The sequence below is a fragment of the Natator depressus genome, chromosome 27 (genome assembly GCF_965152275.1).
Source record: "Natator depressus isolate rNatDep1 chromosome 27, rNatDep2.hap1, whole genome shotgun sequence".
Lineage (NCBI taxonomy): Eukaryota > Metazoa > Chordata > Testudines > Cheloniidae > Natator > Natator depressus.
This window is the reverse complement of record NC_134260.1, coordinates 545,492-566,973: the sequence shown is the minus strand read 5'-3', so window position 1 is coordinate 566,973 and position 21,482 is coordinate 545,492. Positions and strand designations below refer to the sequence as shown.

The window sequence follows — 21,482 nt, the reverse complement described above, 5'->3', positions numbered from 1 at the left end:
GAGTAAAGCGATCACATTCCAGCCCTCTGTGAATGTGTCATCTCCGCAAACCTGTCTCTCCTTCCTAGGCCCAGGGCCTAAGAGATTCAAGTGATTTGCTGCTTTAAACGTACCAGGTTCTTTTTGCTGCCTAACTCAGGCTGAGGTTAACTCACTGTTTGCTGCCAGTCAGTGGCAGCTTGTTACTAATTTCGGTACATGCACCTAGGGGCTTGTGGGTTGAGATAAGAACAGCAACTTCCAGGCTAAAATCATCCTGGCCAGCTCCCATCCAGACCTGGGTACAGACTCAGAAAAGCAAGCACTGAATATATAACACCAAAAACTCAAGCAAGCTCTACTAACAGTCATGGGAGGCAGCTGCGTGCGGCAGGGAGGTGGGAGCTCCTGGCAGCGTCCCATCATCTCGTTGCAGTTTGTGATGTGCTCCTTCCACACATGAGTCTGTAACAGCCACAGCCCATGGCAGGAAGCCAGGAATCCCATCCCCTCCGGCATCAGTGGGTAGCTCGCAGGCACAGCGGGTGCAAGAAACTGTGCCACTAACATAGGCAAGTCGCCTGGGTGCAGAGCCCCTCACTCCTGGCCTGGATGCTCCCCAACTGTCCACTTGGCTTTTACATCCCGCAGAGGTGCAATGTCTTCGTAGGTGGCAGTTTGTTCGATCTCTAAGCCCTGTGCAAAGAAGAGGGAGACTGAGAAGGAAACGTTCCCAGAGACCGGGTTCGGCCCTGAGATATGCCCAGGCGCCTCCCTTGGCTCACCCGTTGCTGCACAAGCCGAGCTTAGGGCAGAATTGGGAATTCAGTGTGACGTTAGTTGGCAGAAGAGCTTTACCAAAGCTGACTCCTCGCCCCCAGCCCTCCCTCCCTCCCATCTCCAAGGCTGGCCTGGCAGTGCCATCTTCAGGCTCATTCCCAGGGATATAATGGATTGGTGCCTCTTTTTGCTCCTTCATGATTCACAGAGAACTTGAAAGGGTTTATTTGTTTCCCTCGGCTTATTTTAGACAGAAATTCAGGCCTTCTCTGCCCTGGCAGACTCTGTGGATGACCGGAGAACTAGTGACATTATGACCGCCCAAAAGTCAGGGAGCTGCATCTGAGAGGGGAAAAGATTTTGAGGCAGGCTGTTTGAAATGCTTAGTTTTGCATGGTTTTGTTAGCATTTATTTAACTCCAATACATAGGCATGGGAAGTAGGGGTGCGTGGGATGCTGCATCACCCCCAGATTTTGTGCCCAGTGTCCCGGCCACCGGCTGCCGGTCCCTGCTGCCTGGGGTCCTGGCTGCCGGCCCATGCCCCTGCGCAGCTGCTGGCCCCGCATGTGGTGTCCCGGCCGCCAGCTCCAGGGTACCACCCGGGGGTGGGACCGGCTGCTGGCACCTGCATGCAGGGTTCTGGCTGCCAGCCCGGGGTTTCACTCAGCCACTGGCCCCATGCCCGGGGGCTCCACTGCCGGCCCTGGGGGTTCTGCCCAGCCGCTGGCCCCACACCAGGGGCTCCACACCCACCCCTAGCTGTGGCCCCAGCCTCTGCCACCTTACCCCTGTCTGTGCCCCACCCCGCTCCCAGAGCCACAGCCCTGCTCCCGGTCCCAGCTCTAGGGAACGGTGAGGGGTGCAGACAGGGATAAGTGGTGGTGCAGCTCGGCACCCCCACTCCAAAAACTGTTCCAGCACCACTTTTCCAATACACAACACACACTTGGGAGAAAGGACATCAGTCTTAAAGATCCACTCCTCCTCCCCTTCAGCTCGCAATGTACATCTGAAACCCCCAACAAATGAGCCGCCCTGCCCAGCTCACTGCTTCAAAAATATTCCTATTATATTAACTATTATTAACCTAATTAACATGATATTGTTAACTTACCTCATAGGTATGGTCCTCATCAGAGCTGGCCTTGCTGTCACCCTAGTGGGAGGGGAGAAGCGCAGGGTAAATACAGTGATATTCCTTATCACCGTGTCCTGCCATTTCTGGGTCTTCCATGGGCTGCTATCAGAATGTCTGTGTCGTTAAATGTTTCCCCCAAAGGTGTCTCAAGTGGGTGTAAAACCAGGGCACGGCCAAGCAGCTGTGCCCTCGGTGAAGTGGGGCCGTCCAAGAACAGACCCACTCAGCATGGTTGTGTGTGAATGGCCTGGGCGTGTCTCCTATTGCGATGTCCTGGATTTACACTGAGTCCTTGGTGTAAACCAACCCGGGTTAAGCCACGTGATGCACTCAGAACAATCCAGGTGCCAGGCATAACAGTGAGCAGCCTGGGTACCGGGGGCCTGCTTCTGCTCTCAGCCACGCCAGCCCCATCCCAGATCTAAGCCTGAGGTATGCTCCGCCAGTGCCCAGACTCTTGATGACAGTTTCCCTTGGAAGAGCCAGGAGACATCACTGAACCCCTATCAGAGGCGACACATGGGGGGGGGCATGCAGGGTCATGTGCCCCCCAGATTTGCTCACATGGGCTGAGCATGCTCAGTAACACTGCTGAAGCTGGCTGCCCTCACTCTGCCCCCTTCCCCCCACTATCTCTGCCCTATCCCCCTAACCCACTAGACCCAGAGCTTCCCAGGGGCATTCCAGATGCTTCCAGGGCTCCCTGGGGTAAACACTTTATTCCTCCAAGCAAAGGAAGACAGATGTTCCTCCCTGAGGCCTGGTCTACACTTAAAACTCAAGTCAACATAGCTGCGGTGCTCGGGGATGTGACAAATCCACAGCCGCTGAGTGCCGCAGCGGTGCCAGGCTAACCCGCAGTGTAGCCGCAGCGAGATCGATAGCAGACTGCTTCCGTCATGCTAGCGACCGTCGCCCAGGGAGGTAGAGTTCCCACTGCGACGGAAAAACCGCTTCTATCGCTGTGGTGTGTGTCTACACTACAGGCTTCCCGCGGTGTAGCTGTGGCTCTGTAGCCCCTGTAGTGTAGACGTCCCTGGCCTACACCTTTCGACAGCCACGAGGGCCACCAGGGTGAGGCAGTGCAACCCCTTGCTGTTCCTCCATGGCTCTGCCAGCTGGGGTGGGGCCCAGATGGCAATATCCCGTATAACTCCCCCGCAGCTGCGAAGCAGTGGGTAGAAGGGACTAGCTATCCTCCTCCATCTTTTGCATTGCCTTGGGGTCCTAGCCCAGGTACCCAGTTCTCAGAGGAGGCTGTCAGGAAGAGCGCATTGGTTGAATAGACACCATGGAAATGAAGCCTCTTGTGACACAGCTATATACCCCCCCAGCGAAGGCGATATGCCTGCCCTGGCTCCAGGGCCATTAGCTCCCCACCCCTTAGGAAATACAGGAGACCTCTCCCCATTCTCAGCAGGTCTCAGAGCGATGGCTGGGAGCCTGGGATGACGGTGCCCAGACAGGCCTAGGAACATGGTCCCCCAAGACGTCGTGCTGAGACATTCCAAGATGCCTCGCAGTGTGGGGCGGTCAAGGCACATTTCAGTAGGAGGCGCCCAATACTCACTTTCTCCAGGAGCAGGAGCATGGGGACGCTCACGAAGATGACCAGGAGAATGGACTGGATCATGATGATGATGTCTTTCACGCTGTTCCGTCTCTGGACCTGCTTAATGGTGCTGAAACCTACAAACGGGGCAACGGCAGGATGGGGCGCTTTGAACCCTTCTCAGTGCCTCTCCCAGATGGGAGGAGCAGGAGCTGGCTGGAGTTTTGTTACAGAACAGCTGTAAGGGCCTAGGACAGGGGCGGGCAAACTTTTTGGCCTGAGGGCCACATCAGGTTTCCAAAATTGTATGGAGGGCTGGTTAGGGGAGGCTGTGTCTCCCCAAACAGCCAGGCGTGGCCCGGCCCCCGCCTCCTATCTGCCCCTCCCCCAGCCTGCTTTTCGCCCCCTGACGGCTCCTCCGGGACTCCTGCCCCAGCCAACCCCCCTGTCCCCTGACGGCCCCCACCGGGACTCCTGCCCCATCCACCACCCCCTGCTCCCTGTCCCCTGACCACCCCCAGACCCCTCACCCCTGACTGCCCCCTGCCACCCCATCTAACCCGCCCTCTCATTCCTGACTTGCCCCCCTGGGACTCCTGCCCCATCCAACCACCCCTTCTCCCTGTCCCCTGACCGCCCCCGGAACCCCTGCCCCTGACTGCCTCCTGCTGCCCCATCCAACCCCCCTCTCCTTCTTGACTGCTCCCCCAGGACCCCTGCCCCACCCAACCCCCATGTTCCCCACCTTCTGACCGCCCCAACCCCTATCCACACCCCCGCTCCCTGACCACCACCCCAACTCCCCTGCCCTCTATCCAACCCCCCCGCTCCCTGCCCCCTTACCGCACTGCCTGGAGCTCCGGTGGCTGGCGGTGTTACAGCTGCACCGCCCGGAGACCGGGTCAGGCCGCGGCTCTGCAACTACGCTGCCCGGCTGCCCACAGCGTTGAGCTGGTGGCATGGCGCACTGAGGCTGCAGGGGAGGGGGGGCAGCGAGGGAGGGGCCGTGGAGGAGCCTCCCGTGCCAGGAGCTCAGGGACCAGGCAGGAGGGTCCTGCGGGCCGGATGTGGCCCGCGGGCCGTAGTTTGCCCACCTCTGACCTGGGAGGAGGAACTTAGCGTGAAAGGGCCGCCTAGCCCCTGACTTTGGCTCCAGAGCACATCCCAGGGTTCTGCATGGAGTAGTGAGTGAACGGTTGAAAACAAAAATTGATAAAGGGAATTCTTGAAAGGAAGAAAGAAAGAAAAATGCCTGCTTTGCTTTCACGACAGCCCCGTTTGCACCCCGTGAGCATCACAGACTTGCTTTTCTGATGGAGAAAAACCTCCCAGTTGATTCAAGAGCTTCCCTGACCTGCTGTTTGCTGTGACCTCTCATCAGCTCTTCTCCCTACCTCTCTTTGCTGCTGATACCCTCTCCTACCTTAGGAGTAAAAAAAACGAGGAGTACTTGTGGCACCTTAGAGACTAACAAATTTATTTGGGCAGTCTCTAAGGTGCCACAAGTACTCCTTGGTATTTTTGCTGATACAGACTAACACGGCTGCCACTCTGAAACCTGTTACCTTAGGAGTAGTGATTCATACCCTTTTCCATACTGTGACCCCTTGCCCCTGTCCATCTAGCCCAGATCCAGCTGGGACACCCCTCTCCACAATTAGTAATATGGAAGGGCATGACCTGCTGATGCCTGTTTGTACCTCAGCCTGGAGCGAGAGCTCCTGTTACAGATTAGGGGGGGAGCTATGAGCTGATTCAGAAAGTCCTGGAGCCCCAGGAGACAGGGATCCCTGCCAAAATGCTGCCACTGGGTGCCCTAAAGTCCTGAGTGCTTTCCAAAACGCTGTCTGGCTCTCCACAAGTGCAGGAAGCCAGCTCAGTTTTTCTGCAACATGGCAGGATGGGGGGCACTCACAATCTGACATAGGGATATAAAGACACAGACTTTTAGCCTTAAATAAGTGAAGAACTTTTAGGGCTCCACTTTGAAGGGTGGGACGGAGCCACTAGCCTGCAATGTTACCTGCTATTGCGATTTTCTCATGAGTCTCAAGATATTTGGTGCTAAATCCCAGCTCTGGGAGTCAGGTGAATACATAAGAGTGTCAGCTTTGGGGGGGTTTATGTTTGCTTGGTTTGTTTTTAAAAGTAAGTACATGCCCTCCTGGTCATGGATAAAAGCCTGAAGACATGAACCCTAAAGGATCCAGACCCAGAAGGGAAATAAAGAGAACTCCAGTTTAAAATCTCATGATTTTAAGCCCATCTTGTGATCTGGGGGCATGGCGGATGATCTGTGAGTGCTGAGGGGTGGCCAGCTCCATGGGTAGCCCTGCTCTGGGGATGGGGAACGTCTCCCTGAAATGCTGCCCAGAGAACAAAGCAAGCGGCCTCCCCATGCCACACAGAGCTGGGCTTGCAAGTGGAAGGTCCTTGTCAGCACCACCACATGGGCAGCCAGGTCATGGGTCGCTCAGGGCAGCAAATAGCTCTTTCTGAACATGACATGCTTGGACGGCAACAAGTGCAAGGGGTCCAAATGACTTTTCCTGGCCTTCCAGGTGAACTGGTGGTATCTGCACCAGAGACCTGGCACCGACATAAAGCAGGCGCTGTCCCCTCAGCACAGTGCCTTGGGCATGCTACTCCCATGTGTGTGTGACGGCGCCCAGAGCAGCACCATGAAGATATACAACCCAGTGTGAGCGACTGGAGGCAGTCACAGAGCCATTGGCCAGGAGAGCTAGGGTTCCCTATTACCTGGGTAACTGATAGGTCTCAAAATGTAACTGTGAACAGGGAATCAGCATCGAGCAGGTGTGTTTCCAGCAGAGTCCTGCAAGAATTGGTTCTTGGTCTTACACTAATTACCATGATACTATTAATGACCTGGAAGAAAACATAAAATCATCACTGATGATGTTTGAGATGACATGGGGAGTGGTACATAATGAAGGGGACAGGGCACTGATTCAGCACAGTTGGATCACTTGGTAAGCTGGGCACATACAAACCATATGCATTTTAATACAGCTAAATGTAAATGTGCACATCTAGGAACAAAGAATGTCGGCCATACTTACAGGATCGGGGAGGGGGCTACCCTGGGAAGCAGGGACTCTGAAAAGGGTTTGAGAGTCGTGGTAGTTAATCAGCTAAACATGAACTCCCAGTATGACACTGTGGCCAAAAGAGCTGATGGGATCCTGGGATGTATAAACAAGGTAATTCTGAGTAGGAGCAGACAGGTTATTTTACCTCTGTATTTGGCACTGGTGCGACCGCGGCTGGAATACCATGTCCAGTTCTGGTGTTCACAATTCCAGGAGGATGTTGAAAATTGGAAAGGGTTCAGAGAGGAGCCATGAGAATGACTAAAGATTTAGAAAACCTGCCTTGTAGCAATAGACTCAAGAAGCCTAATCTATGTAGCTTAACAAAGAGAAGATTCAGGGTGACTTGATCACAGTCTGTAAGTACCTACATGGGGACCAAATGCCTGGTAACAGTCAATCTAGAAGAGAAAGATCTAACAGGATCCAATGGGTGGAAAAGTTGAAGCTAGACAGATTCCACCTGGAAATAAGGGGCACGTTTTAAACAGTGAGAGTAATTAACCATTGGAACAACCTACCAAGGGTCCTGGTTATCACTGGCAGCTTTTAAATCAGGATTGGATGTTTTTCTACAAGATCTGCTCTAGGAGTTATTTTGGGGCAGTGCTCTGGCCCATGTTATGTGGGAGGTCAGACTGGATGATCACAGTGGTCCCTTTTGTCCTGGGGAATCTATTAATTTATTTATTACCTGTATTGCGGGAGTGCCTAGCTGGTGGGTGCGAATGGCAGGAGCTGACCCCAGTTCTCTGTGATAAAAATATGGCAATCAAGTTAAAAGGTAGTGTGTATAAACATTGTAATTCAACCCATCCTCATGTAGGGGACAGAGACTTGGCCAACTACGGGGAAGTATGTTCCCTACCATGGGAATGAAGATGTTGAGATGGTTAAATGGATGGACATGCTGTGATAGTAATGGAGTAATGGTCTCAAGTTGCAGTGGGGGAGATTTAGGTTGGATATTAGGAAAAACTTTTTCACTAGGAGGGTGGTGAAACACTGGAATGCGTTACCTAGGGAGGTGGTGGAATCTCCTTCCTTAGAAGTTTTTAAGATCAGGCTTGACAAAGCCCTGGCTGGGATGATTTAATTGGGGATCGGCCCTGCTTTGAGCAGGGGGTTGGACTAGATGACCTCCTGAGGTCCCTTCCAACCCTGATATTCTATGATTCTATGATAGGAAATGAAATGAGGCTGTGAAGGACCTAATGCGGATTGCCCCAGTTGAGGACAAGTTGATGGAAGCTAGGATATGTTGGTGTGGTTGTGTCCAGTGGAGACCTGGGAGTGCTATTGGTATGATGACCCTTGCAGTGATTGTGGATGGAAGACAAGCAAGGAGGAGGCCAAAGACTAGGTACGTGGAGCAGACATCAGCGGATGTGAGAGACACCAATTTGCACAAAAGCCAGCCGTAAAATCACGAGTTTTGGAAGAAGGCTATAAAAGTCCCCAACACCAAATAGGCAAGTAGCAAGAAAGGAAGAAGATTGTGGTAGCACTTGGGTGCTCCCATCATGGACCAGGACCCCTTTGTGCCAGGTGCTGAACAAATGCAGAACAGAGGGATGGTCCCTGCCCTAAAGAGCTTACAGTATGGGGGACGTGCCAGCGATGGTACTTGCCCCATTGAACTGCAGGGATGACTGGCACCTTCATTCTCCAGGGTAAGCAGCCTGTTCTCAGGTAGACACCTGGTGCTTCAGGCTGAACGTCCTCAGGTTGGTAGGTGTAAGTTAGACCTGTAGTGTGAGTATTCACACCCGTAATGCGAGTTCTCTGCACTTCTTGTATTTTACAGTGTGAAAAGGGGCTTTTTTACACAACCTTTCTGGAATGATAATAGTCTTATCATTTCCTGTGTATCCTGGGATTGCGCTCATGGGCCTCATTCCTGCTTGGCCCCATTATGCAAGGTGCTGTACAGAAATAGAGGCAGACACAGTCCCTGCCCGAAACAGCTGAGAGTCGCAGCAATGGTTTGCTCATTTGTTCCTGCGTTTCGTAGCTTCCAGCACGTACGTCCATGGATTTTGAGGCCAGGAAAGGCCATTAGACCCTCTAGTCCTCCCTCCTGCGCCATATAAGCCAGAGAGACTCACCCATGGATCCCTGCATCTAGCCCAATGGCTTGCGGCTGAACGAGAGCTTATTCCGAAGGGGGTTTGAGAGAGAGAAATGAGAGCTGAAATAAGTCAGAAACCATGCAAAGAACCTTGGGGGCTCAGTTGCCACAATGGGAATGGCTGAAGGCCCAAATGGTCCCTTTAATTAACCAGGGCTGAGAAGAGCCTAGCGCATTACTGACATTAAAACTCAGCCTGACATACCCGGTGTCAGAGGCAGGGCTCCTTTGCTGTTGGGAGGGCTTTAAACTAGGTTCACCGGGGGAAGGAGACCAAAGCCCTGAGGTAAGTGGGAAAGCGGGATACCGGGAGGAAGCACAGGCAGGAATGTCTGTGAGGGGAGGGCTCCTGCCTCATACTGGGAATGAGGGGCGATCAACAGGTTATCTCAAGTGCTTATATACAAATGCACAAAGCCTTGGAAACAAGCAGGGAGAACTGGAGGTCCTGGTGATGTCAAGGAACTATGACGTGATTGGAATAACAGAGACTTGGTGGGATAACTCACATGACTGGAGTACAGTCATGGATGGTTATAAACTGTTCAGGAAGGACAGGCAGGGCAGAAAAGGTGGGGGAGTAGCACTGTATGTAAGGGAGCAGTATGACTGCTCAGAGCTCCGGTACGAAACTGTGGAAAAACCTGAGTGTCTCTGGATTAAGTTTAGAAGTGTGTGCAACAAGAGTGATGTAGTGGTGGGAGTCTGCTATAGACCACCGGACCAGGGGGATGAGGTGGATGAGGCTTTCTTCCGGCAACTCACGGAAGCTACTAGATCGCATGCCCTGATTCTCATGGGTGACTTTAATTTTCCTGATATCTGCTGGGAGAGCAATACAGCGGTGCATAGACAATCCAGGAAGTTTTTGGAAAGCGTAGGGGACAATTTTCTGGCGCAAGTGCTAGGGGAGCCAACTAGGGGGGGCGCTTTTCTTGACCTGCTGCTCACAAACCGGGTAGAATTAGTGGGGGAAGCAAAAGTGGATGGGAATCTGGGAGGCAGTGACCATGAGTTGGTTGAGTTCAGGATCCTGACGCAGGGAAGAAAGGTAAGCAGCAGGATACGGACCCTGGACTTCAGGAAAGCAGACTTCGACTCCCTCAGGGAACGGATGGGTAGGATCCCCTGGGGGACTATCATGAAGGGGAAGGGAGTCCAGGAGAGCTGGCTGTATTTCAAGGAATCCCTGTTGAGGTTACAGGGACAAACCATCCCGATGAGTCGAAAGAATAGTAAACATGGCAAGCGACCAGCTTGGCTTAATGGTGAAATCCTAGCGGATCTTAAACATAAAAAAGAAGCTTACAAGAAGTGGAAGGTTGGACATATGACCAGGGAAGAGTATAAAAATATTGCTCGGGCATGTAGGAAAGATATCAGGAGGGCCAAATCGCACCTGGAGCTGCAGCTAGCAAGAGATGTCAAGAGTAACAAGAAGGGTTTCTTCAGGTATGTTGGCAACAAGAAGAAAGCCAAGGAAAGTGTGGGCCCCTTACTGAATGAGGGAGGCAACCTAGTGACAGAGGATGTGGAAAAAGCTAATGTACTCAATGCTTTTTTTGCCTCTGTTTTCACTAACAAGGTCAGCTCCCAGACTGCTGCGCTGGGCATCACAGAATGGGGAAGAGATGGCCAGCCCTCTGTGGAGATAGAGGTGGTTAGGGACTATTTAGAAAAGCTGGACGTGCACAAGTCCATGGGGCCGGACGAGTTACATCCGAGAGTGCTGAAGGAATTGGCGGCTGTGATTGCAGAGCCCTTGGCCATTATCTTTGAAAACTCGTGGCGAACGGGGGAAGTCCCGGATGACTGGAAAAAGGCTAATGTAGTGCCAATCTTTAAAAAAGGGAAGAAGGAGGATCCTGGGAACTACAGGCCAGTCAGCCTCACCTCAGTCCCTGGAAAAATCATGGAGCAGGTCCTCAAAGAATCAATCCTGAAGCACTTACATGAGAGGAAAGTGATCAGGAACAGTCAGCATGGATTCACCAAGGGAAGGTCATGCCTGACTAATCTAATCGCCTTTTATGATGAGATTACTGGTTCTGTGGATGAAGGGAAAGCAGTGGATGTATTGTTTCTTGACTTTAGCAAAGCTTTTGACACGGTCTCCCACAGTATTCTTGTCAGCAAGTTAAGGAAGTATGGGCTAGATGAATGCACTATAAGGTGGGTAGAAAGCTGGCTAGATTGTCGGGCTCAACGGGTAGTGATCAATGGCTCCATGTCTAGTTGGCAGCCGGTGTCAAGTGGAGTGCCCCAGGGGTCGGTCCTGGGGCCGGTTTTGTTCAATATCTTCATAAATGATCTGGAGGATGGTGTGGATTGCACTCTCAGCAAATTTGCAGATGATACTAAACTGGGAGGAGTGGTAGATACGCTGGAGGGGAGGGATAGGATACAGAGGGACCTAGACAAATTGGAGGATTGGGCCAAAAGAAATCTGATGAGGTTCAATAAGGATAAGTGCAGGGTCCTACACTTAGGATGGAAGAATCCAATGCACCGCTACAGACTAGGGACCGAATGGCTAGGCAGCAGTTCTGCGGAAAAGGACCTAGGGGTGACAGTGGACGAGAAGCTGGATATGAGTCAGCAGTGTGCCCTTGTTGCCAAGAAGGCCAATGGCATTTTGGGATGTATAAGTAGGGGCATAGCGAGCAGATCGAGGGATGTGATCGTTCCCCTCTATTCGACACTGGTGAGGCCTCATCTGGAGTACTGTGTCCAGTTTTGGGCCCCCCACTACAAGAAGGATGTGGATAAATTGGAGAGAGTCCAGCGAAGGGCAACAAAAATGATTAGGGGTCTAGAGCACATGACTTATGAGGAGAGGCTGAGGGAGCTGGGATTGTTTAGTCTGCAGAAGAGAAGAATGAGGGGGGATTTGATAGCTGCTTTCAACTACCTGAAAGGGGGTTCCAAAGAGGATGGCTCTAGACTGTTCTCAATGGTAGCAGATGACAGAACGAGGAGTAATGGTCTCAAGTTGCAATGGGGGAGGTTTAGATTGGATATTAGGAAAAACTTTTTCACTAAGAGGGTGGTGAAACACTGGAATGCGTTACCTAGGGAGGTGGTAGAATCTCCTTCCTTAGAGGTTTTTAAGGTCAGGCTTGACAAAGCCCTGGCTGGGATGATTTAACTGGGAATTGGTCCTGCTTCGAGCAGGGGGTTGGACTAGATGACCTTCTGGGGTCCCTTCCAACCCTGATATTCTATGATTCTATGATTCTATGATCTGAGTCGCAGCCCCTTCTTGCTGTGTGGCTGCTAATGTGTTCAGGGGGTTCTGTATTGCTGTGTAAATGGGTCAGACGGGGATTTTCAAAGCACCATCATTAAGGCTAAGATTTTGTCATGGTTGTTTTTAGTAAAAAAAGCCTGTGGCCTGTCCATGACTTTTACTAAAAATAGCTATGACAAAATGGAGAGCTCAGCTGCGGGGTCCCCACATTGCGTGCAGCAGCTAGGCAGCTGTGGGGACCGTGGTGCTGGAATGCTTTTTATAGTGGAGGTGCTGAAAACCAGCAAAACTATTCCCAAACTTTTTACCTCATGCCCCCCCCCCCAACAGAGCTGAGGGCAGGAGCAGGGCCGTGGCTCCAGGAGGGGAGGGGGACACAGACAGGGATAAGGGGGCCAAGGCTGGGGGCAGGGGCGGGGCCAGTACCGGAGCCCCATGCATGGGGCCGGCAGCCAGGACCCTGCATGTGCGGCCAGGAGTGGGGCCGGAAGCTGGGACCCCACATGCAGAGCCAGGAGTGGGACAGCAGGATCCTGCCCAGGGCCCCCAGGCACGGGGCCAGCAGCCATGATGCAGGACCCCGTGTGCGTGGCTGGGAGTGGGGCCAGCAGCTGGAACCCTACATGCTCAGCTGGCACCTGGGACCCTGCATAAAACCTGGGGGTGCTGCAGCACCCCCCGCACCCCTACTTCCCGCACCTATGTGTGGGGGCTGCTTGGAGCGCCAGGGTCCCCTCTGCCACCTGTGGCAGTCAGGAGCTGCAGGAGTACCCCGCAGCTCCTGGCCGCCATGGGCTGAAGTCACTGAGGTGACTGGAAAGGAGGACTTGTGGAACCTTAGAGACTAACAAATTTATTTGAGCATCAGCTTTTGTGAGCTACAGCTCACTTCATCGGATGCATTAAGTCACAGATTCCGTGACTTCGTCGACCTCCCTGAAAAAATCATAGCCTTAATCATAAGGGATCCCATTGGAGTGGGAGCTAGATGCCAACATCCCTTCGGTGCCTTTGAAAATCCTGCCCAAAGGTTTTAAGTAGAAAACTTGAAAAAATACATATGAGATAGATAGATAGAGAGATAGATAGATAGGATGTACGGGGATAGATGGATGGGTGTGTATAGGGATAGATAGAGAGAGAGAGAGAGACGAGTGTGTATGGGGACAGATGGGTGTGTCTGGGGCTAGACAGAGACAGTGATAGCACATCTCACCTATTACTCTCAGTTCACTCCCACACGTGCGTATCCGTCCCAGATCACGAGCCAGGCTCTTATTTTCACACAAGTAAATGCCGTTGTCTTCAGGCTGGATTTTGCTGAAGGTGATCATTACAAATGACTCACTCCTGTTCTCGTTCACCCTCGGGTCATTCATATTGATCATCTGGGGGGTTTTGTCATGTCCAGTCATTTTGTACCACTGCACATCGGCTGAGTTGCGGGAATGGCAGATGAAGTGAACTTGGGTGTTCTTTTTGGCAGCTATGTAACGAGGGTGCTGCCGGAAGTTTGAACAGAACATATCTGAGGAGGAGACAAAACCAGGCCAGGAGGGTAAATTGATAACACTGAATCTTATTAGCTCCTCCAGTGCTTCCCTGTGATGCCTGTGGGCTAACAGGGATCATCCTAGGGCTACTAACACAGCATGCTTCCTGGCAAATGACTGGCAAACTCTCACCGAATGCAGAAATGTAGGTTGACATAAAATGCAATAAGAAAGACTACAATGCTGTACGTATGCAAACTGTGGCTTTGCTTCTGTGTGTACCAAGCACAGCCCCAGCTTTGGGTGTGCATCAGGCACAGGGCATGTGCCAAAGCTTGTCAGCACTCTTGGCAGTTAGGGCCTTAAATGCAAAGAAAGTCAAGATGTGCACGAGGTTCTCACAAGACCACTGATGTGACTCCCCCACACCACACATACTACTGCTATTACACTGCCCAGCACCATTAATTCCCTGCCACTGAACACCCCACTGCGCTGCACTGCACGCTGCACTGCACGCTGCACTGCACAGCACAATTAACTCGTGTCCACTGCATCTTACACTGCACAGCACCATTACAAACTTCCAATGGAAAAATTTTGACCAGCTCTACTTTTAATTATTTACAGTTTGCACAACGGTTAAATTTCTATGAAGTGGCGAAGAAATATATCCATTCTGTGCTTATTCTGAAGCCATTCATAGGACTTTTTAGCAGTTAAATACTAAATTGCTGCATTACATATACACAGTATTGTACTTTTATTCAATTATTCCTTATAAGTAGCATTTAATTCAGCTGCTTCAGAAAATCATGAATAACCACTGCTCATTTGAAACACTCAAGGAGGCTTTTCCTCTCTAATGCAAGCTGCTTGCAGTTGCTAATTTAGCTATTTGATTTTATCGCTTCCAAGTTATTCCTGCCTTTCATAATTATAAATCAACAAATAGTTTGGAAAAGACAGAAAATCAAATAGCTAAATTAGTAACTGCGAGCAGCTTGCATCAGAGAGGAAAAACATCTATTACTAGCCCCCGTGATATCTCGCAGGACACTACCAACAGAACAAAGCTTAAGCCTTAAACAGTATCAAACAAAAAGCACCATAAAGTTACGTTTATCATCAGTAGTCTTAGCTCAGTTCTCTGTTATGGAGTGTGTCTCATTAAGGGTCCTTTGGCGCAAGATACCACCGCCTAGAACCCAAGTCATTCAAATGTGCAGGGCAGTTCCCTTTGACGATCCATAAATGGCCCTAGAACAATCGGTCAGAGCTCGTTCCCAGCATTCCTGTCTCCCCAGCAGCTCTGCAGCTTTTGAAGAGGTTTCGGTCCCAGGCTGACTGGGAGGGCAGTGTTTATTTTCTCTGAGGAGAGGAACCATAGGAAACACTGGTATATGAATTGGCCCTAATGCTGTTATTATAATCATTGTTATTGATTTGCATTGTGGCTAGTCATGGGGCTGCATGGCGCCAGGTCTTGCGGTACCAACACAGATCAAAGAGCTGGGTCTCTGGTTCTTACAGTAGTTATCTGCCCTCCCCAGCCAGGCTGGCCCTGGGATCAACACCCTGGGAAAAGTCCAGTCATGCCTCCCTTGCCCGTCACATGACAGACCCCCCCTGTAGCCAGCCTGCAGCAGTGGTACTGTGCAGATGAGACTCTAACTCTGCCTGTGTAACTTATGGGGTCGGTAGTTACACAGCTCCCCTCACTGTGATTTACAGTAGCATCTGGAAGCCCCAGTCATGGCCCTCCTGGGCACTGCACAAACCCAGAGCAAATCACTAATAGAGCTTAGCCTCCCAACACCCCTGAGCTGGGACTCTTACCCCCATTTTACAGAGGGGCAGCTCAGGTGCGAGGCAAGTCAAGTGACTTGCCTGAGGTCATACAGGAGACCACTGGCTGATATGGGAACTGAAGGGAGATTTTCTGTACCCCAGAAAATTCCCCCCCCTACTCCGCAGGCAGAGAGCCAGACAGCCCAAGGTGCGTTGTCCTCCATGCTGCTCTGTGTGCATGTCCCCCAGGCACTCTGGGCGAGCTGCCCTGATTTCCTCAGCATGCACTGGTACAAAGATTGTTCAGCAGCATAGTAGATGTAGACTAATGAATGCGGCTGTGTCATCGCTTGTCTGCATGGGAAGGTTGCACTGATTTAAGCTAAGGAGTGAATTTAAACCGATAAAGTTAAGCAATGCAAACCCCTTGTAGACATCCTTATTTTGGTACAGTGGCTTTTTTCAGCTTTGCTTATGTCAATGGGGAACAGGTTTAAGCTAAACCAAAATAAGCCAGTCCCTTAACTTGAAATAAGAGCATCCACACAGGGGGTTGCATCGATTTAATTAAATTGGATTAAGAACAGATTTAAGTTAAATAGTTCCAACTTTCCCATGTAAACATGGTCTCAGAGCAAAAACCGGTTCAGATACAAATGTCTTCTGTGGTTCCCCTCCTCTAAGGAAATGGCAAATTCTGTAGCCAAAGTCCACATGTGACCAACAAGTGGAGCTGAAGGAACTGAAATGTAAGGGAAAATATGCAAATTTTACAGAGGCTGGGAATTGCTTTCAGATTATTAGGGCTATTCGAAAAGGAACATATTGATTATAAATTGTCAATAGAGAAATGGGTAGTGGTTTGGGTTATAAGTTTTTGCAACAGCTTAAGCATTAAACATATTTAAGAATGAAATAGGGAATTTACTATAATGGGAAAGAGACAGGCAGTAGCTAGGAACCTTAGCTAACTCATCCTCTCAAAATATCTCGAGGAGTGGTTTTCATGTAGTGTTGTAGCAGTCATTCTGGGTATTTTAAAATCACTTTTGATCATTACTAATTCCATTTGATTGGGTGCTTTTCTGTCCTGTACTTTGTAGCAGAGCATTTAATCTTTTCCACTGGACTGCATCAGTGTAATCACTCTGTTGCAGAACAGAATAAAAGTGATCCAGGCAATGACAAATCTCTCCAGCCCCAAGCTCTGAGGGTCAGACCCTCAGCTGGTGTAAAGCAGCACTCCAATGGAAGATCTGGCCCTCAGAGTCCACCAGGTGGCTGCAGCTGGGGACTAGAGGTTGGAGCCACCAGCTGAGTTTCAGCTTTAGAGGATTTTCACTGGGACACTCATTTTCTCTTAACCTTGCTGCATTTTCAGTGCGATAGGAGGCACCTGAGAGGTGCACTAGGCAAAACACAAGTGTCACAAACGAGGGCATTCACTGTAACAGTATTATTCAGCTGTACTGACCTGACTTCCGCGGGCTGCTGTTTCTTGAGGCTGAGATCTCACCTGAAAGACAGGAGAACAACAGAAAAAGCAGCTCAGAGCTGGTGTAGTACAGAGAGGTCTCTCTGGAAGCACTCAGCAAGCAGCCTCCGCTGCCAGATAATCCCGGGCTCAGCAGGGCCCATGCAAACGTCACTGGCATTTGGAGGCTCAAGGGGCTATGGGAGCCAGGGGCCTGACACTCCCAGACATTCTGGCTCTAATCTTCCTCCGGGGCAGCAGGCAGCATGGGCTGGGGGAACACGTCTGGGGCTGAGGCTCAGGTATGCTCCAGGACTGACTCACTGGCTGACTTTGGGGTGGGGGAAGGGGACAGTCCTTGCTCACCTACCTACAGCGGGTGCCCTGAGCATTAACTAGCTAACGCCTGTGAGCACACACTGCACTGAGCAGCCACGGCCCCGGGGCGGAGCTGCTCCAGTCCTCTGTCACAGGGCTGAGACTCAGGGTGGGACGCAGGCCAGGCCTGGGGCTTGAGTGAACTCAGGACGGCACCGTGCTGGGGTTGATATAGGCCGGCTAGCATGATGGTTCAGCCACTAGCCTGGGACTTTGGAGACTGGGAGCCGTCTCCTGCTCTGCTACAGACTGTGTGACCTTGGGCAAGTCACTGAGTCCGTCTGGGCCTTGGTTCCCCAGCTATAAACCAGGGCCGAGAGCCCTTCTCCCCCAGGGGGATGTGAGGATAAAGCCATTAGCACGTGAGCCCAGCTAAGCATCCCACCTCACTAGCTGCTCTAGAGTCTGGCTCCAGCCTTATTTCAACAGCTCCAGCATTGCAAAAACCAACTTTAACAGACTCGTCAAGATAAGTGGAGCCCATAGGGCAGGAATTGCCTGGTCTCCCTACCATGACCCTCACCCCACACCCCTTGTATGTCTTAGGGCCTGTCTACATGGGGCCACTCACAAAGTTAATCCAAATTAACTTCTACAGTGAATTAGTTAAACCATATTTAATCCCTGTGTGGACACTCTTATTCAGAATTAAAGTGGCCTGAATTTGGTTTAGCTTAATTGACTTAGAAGCACAGACTCAGTTCTTTAGGGCCCAGGCCAGGCCTCTCTCTTGGTTGTGCAAAGTGCTAATGCCCTGGCGGGCACTGTGTAAATAAATCATTAATGTGGCTGCGTCCCCCAGGAAGGGCTGGTGTGGGACTGGAACGCAGGGTATGGCTACACTGTGATAAAAGACCCACAGCATGGCTGCGACTGGCCCAGGTCAGCTGACTCGGGCTCACGGGGCTCTGGCTGCAGGGCTAGAGAATGCAGCGTAGGTATTTGGGCTCCAGCCCAAGCCGGACTGTCTACACTGCTATTTTTAGCCCCACAGCCCTAGTCTGAATCAACTGCCCTGGACTCAGAGCCACAGGTTTTTTATCACTGTGTAGACACACCCTTGGACTCCTAGCAGCAATTGTGCCCTACACCAGCAACTCCCAAAGTAGCCCGCAACTCTCCTCCCTAGCCAAGCACCTCCGCCCTGCAACCTGAGCTAGCCAGCCCCAACCTAGCATCTCCCCCAACATCCTGCAGCGGCTGCACCACTTCCCCCGCGGGGCAGATGGGCAGGAAGCGCTGTTCTGTTTACTGAGTCGCTCCAGTGCCCAGCTCGCTCCTTTGCTATTTCTATGAAAATTGATCTGGGTGGTCAGGTGCAAAATGACATGTAGCTTTACTCCGTGGTTGTCTGCCAGCTCCCTGCCCGTTCGGGCTGCAGTAATAACAATTCATAGTAATGGTTTAATCATAGAAAGTGAATGTTGACACGCTATAGCTGTGCCCCTGCTGTTCACCTTGTTTGTGAAAGTTTGTATGAGCGGACGCCTCTGTGTATTAATGTTCCCGAACCACCTGTCACCTCCTCCTTCTGTGGGAAGAGTGGGGCTTCCAGTTAATTCAAGCAACAGCTGCCCAGTGCTCATGCACTGCTACTCCAGGTTTCTAACAGCAAGAGCTCAATACACCAGCCACACTGGACAGCAAGTTGTAGCTGCCCGGCATTTCCCAGCCCTGGAGGGGCTCCGGCTCTATGCACAAGGGGGATGGCACACTGCCTACTTAGCAAGGTTCCCAAGAAAAAACTCGGCAGGGTCTCGCTTCTCTTACCTGGCTCCCATCACCGCAGCATCTGAACATCCCCCAAGCTTCAGGGGCTCTAGCCTCCACCCTGGGAAGCAGGCCAGGGCTCCAGACCCCTTGTACAGAACACACAGAGACCGGACATACCTTGGCCAAGGACACACAGGATGCCTGTAGCACAGCAAGGAATTGAAGCAGGATCTCACACATCTTAAGCCAGGGACCTAAACTGGGGCACCAGCCTTCTCTCTGCTGGGTGGTTGTTTTGTGGGTTAGAACTGCAGAGCCCAACAGTGAAAACGCGGCTATCGCCTTAGCGAGCAAAGGGCTGAAACCAAGCAGAGCCTGGACATGCCAAGGGCATCACCTAGGCTATTGATTTCTTTCCCTGGGGTCTCACCGTGCTGGGCAGCTCTGCGGCCAGAGTTCCTGCCTTGTTGCGTGTGCTGTGAAATCCAGGTCCTTCCTTCCTGGGAAACGTTTGCTGTGTGCAAACGGATGCTGAAATGATTTGAAAGATGGAAGGCATTTGGGCTGAAAAGCTTAGAAACAAGTGAGTGATAGCTGAGATCCCATTTCTGGGTGAAGTTCTTCAGTGTTCCAACCCAGGACCGGGTGCAATGGGAGAGATTTCAATACTCTGTTGGCAGAATCTGCATTTAGGAATAATTCCCATAAAGAGTTAATGCTGACGGCACCAGCCGATAGCCCCGGTAAGATTAAAGAACATGTGAAAACCCTACCTGTGATCAGGACTAACAGGCAGAGCTGGGTGCGGAGAGCTGCCAGACTCTTGCAAGGAGAAGCCATTTCTGAGATAAAATGGCAGGAAAACATCAACACCCCGGCCTTGCGCTGCGGCTGCAGAAACGCTGCTAACTCTCCGACTGGCTTCTTCTTTAGTGCTAAAAATGACAACGCTTTGGCGAAGCAAGACAGGACTTTCCTGTCGATGTAAATCTGGCCCTGCTGGGACAGCCCCAGGGGCTTGGTTTAGCACAGACTCAGATGTGGGCCGTGGCTATGCAGCTGAGTGCATCTTCCCCACCCCTGGGCCAGATGCAGAGATGTGTCAGCAGGAGCAGGGGAGTGTAAAGAAGTCTCCCTTCGGGTCGCGCTACGCCCGAGCTGGAGGTGTAATTTCCAACTCAAGGAGCCCGGCCCACGCTAGCTTTGATCGTGCTAACGCACTAACAACTGCAGTGTATCCATGGTGGCGGGAGCGACAGGAGGGCCCATCAGGACTCAGGGCGGCCAGCCCCTCCTGCCGCTATGCTACACGTCTGTGTTTAGCACCTTGATCAGAGCTAGCGTGGGTATGGCTCCTCCAGCTGGGATGGACACCTTCCCACTTCAGTGCAGACATACCCTTGCACACCGACAAAGGTGTAAGTGACACAAGTGTAGCCTCCTTGGGCCAGATCCTCCTGCAGGCAACAGCATGAGTCTGGATTCATTGAGCCACCTCCCGCAGCACTGGGCAGGCACTTCCCTCTCCAGCTTCGCATGTTTCAGACAGACTTGTGGCACTTCTGCCTGGCCTTTGCTGGGGTGTGCTGAAAGCCCCGAACAAAACCACAAACACTGTCTGGGATTGAAGCCATGCATTTGGTTGCTGTTATTGCTTCAAGCCAGGGAGCATTGCTGCACCCCCAGCACCCCCAGTTCTGGTGCCCCCTGCCTTTGCCCTGTGGTGTGAAGTGATTGCTCAGTGCTTGCCCTAGGTCTGCTTTGTTCTGGGTCTGGTTCCAATTGGCTGTCCATAACAACAAGATCTTCTCAGAGCCCTGGCCAGACCCTCTGTTTGGGAAGCTCAGACCTTAAAGGCACAGCTCCCCCCCTCCAATGCCACAGGCTTTCCCTGCACTGATGCGGTGCCGGTGGAACGCAGGGGGCAGGGCAATCCCACAATTTCTCTCTTCCCCACTGCCGCCAAAGGTGCTGGCGGTCAGCTCCCACCCAGTGTGCACTGTAACGTGTCGTTTTCTGCAGCGGCTGGAGGGGTCATTTCATGTTTGTGCTAGTTGCTGCTGGATCGTCTGGTTAGGCGAGCTCAGTGTGTGACCTGTGCCCACTCCATGCGGGGCTCTGGCCCCTGTAGTGGTGGCTGGGGCCTACAGGCCTTGAGGAGTCTGCTGCAGCTTTAGCTAACAGAGCGGGGGCTTTTAGCTCAGGCAGTGGAGGCTCAAGGCCCCACGTTCTCTGCCTGCGGCCGACAGCCCCCCAGGGGTGTGGTGTTACACATGGTGACTGAAGGATTGACACCCCTCAACCTCTCTACGCAGTCCCTGGGCAGAGTGCCCCTCTGGGGGTGGATTACAGCAGCACCAGCATTCAGCTGCAGTGCGTGGGGAATATTTAAACAAAGGCTTTTATAAAAATGTGATGCCCCAATGGCCAAGGGGGGCCGATGCTGGAATTCAAAACTTTCCAGTCCCACCTGGCCTTGCAGCAGCCCGCCTGGTAAACCACCAATCAATTGGGAGTTGGGGCTACACAGGGAGCCAACTGCCCCAGGAACTGGGGAGACTGGAAGTCCTGAGAGCCCCAGATTGGGCAGGCTGCTGGGAGCCTGGAAGCCCACCAGGCAGGCTACCTAGGATTCGGGGAGATGGCTGAGCTGGCAGGAAAGCTGCCTGCTTTCCACTGAAATTTCAT

General features: G+C 51.9%; 1 protein-coding gene across 1 annotated transcript; it reads right to left on the bottom strand.

Moving 5' to 3' along the window:
• Positions 1-127: 127 nt before the first annotated feature.
• Positions 128-19,710, bottom strand: CD79B (CD79b molecule). The gene is made up of 6 exons (XM_074940769.1): positions 19,568-19,710; positions 16,704-16,745; positions 13,162-13,473; positions 3,470-3,588; positions 1,876-1,917; positions 128-675 (listed from the first exon to the last, which is right to left on the bottom strand). Exons 1-6 carry the CDS (start codon positions 19,659-19,661, stop codon positions 577-579), a joined length of 708 nt encoding a protein of 235 aa, XP_074796870.1. The 5' UTR covers positions 19,662-19,710; the 3' UTR covers positions 128-576.
• Positions 19,711-21,482: the final 1,772 nt, after the last annotated feature.

What these genes read in the sequence shown, in the direction of transcription:
- CD79B (XM_074940769.1), bottom strand. Translation starts at nt 19,661, where the DNA reads ATGTTTTCCTGCCATTTTATCTCAGAAATGGCTTCTCCTTGCAAGAGT. An exon ending in GAGTGAACTGAGAGTAATAG is followed by an intron (nt 3,589 to 13,161) that starts GTGAGATGTGCT and finishes CCCCGTTTGTAG; the next exon opens with GTTTCAGCACCATTAAGCAG. An exon ending in ATGAGGACCATACCTATGAG is followed by an intron (nt 676 to 1,875) that starts GTAAGTTAACAA and finishes TTCTTTGCACAG; the next exon opens with GGCTTAGAGATCGAACAAAC.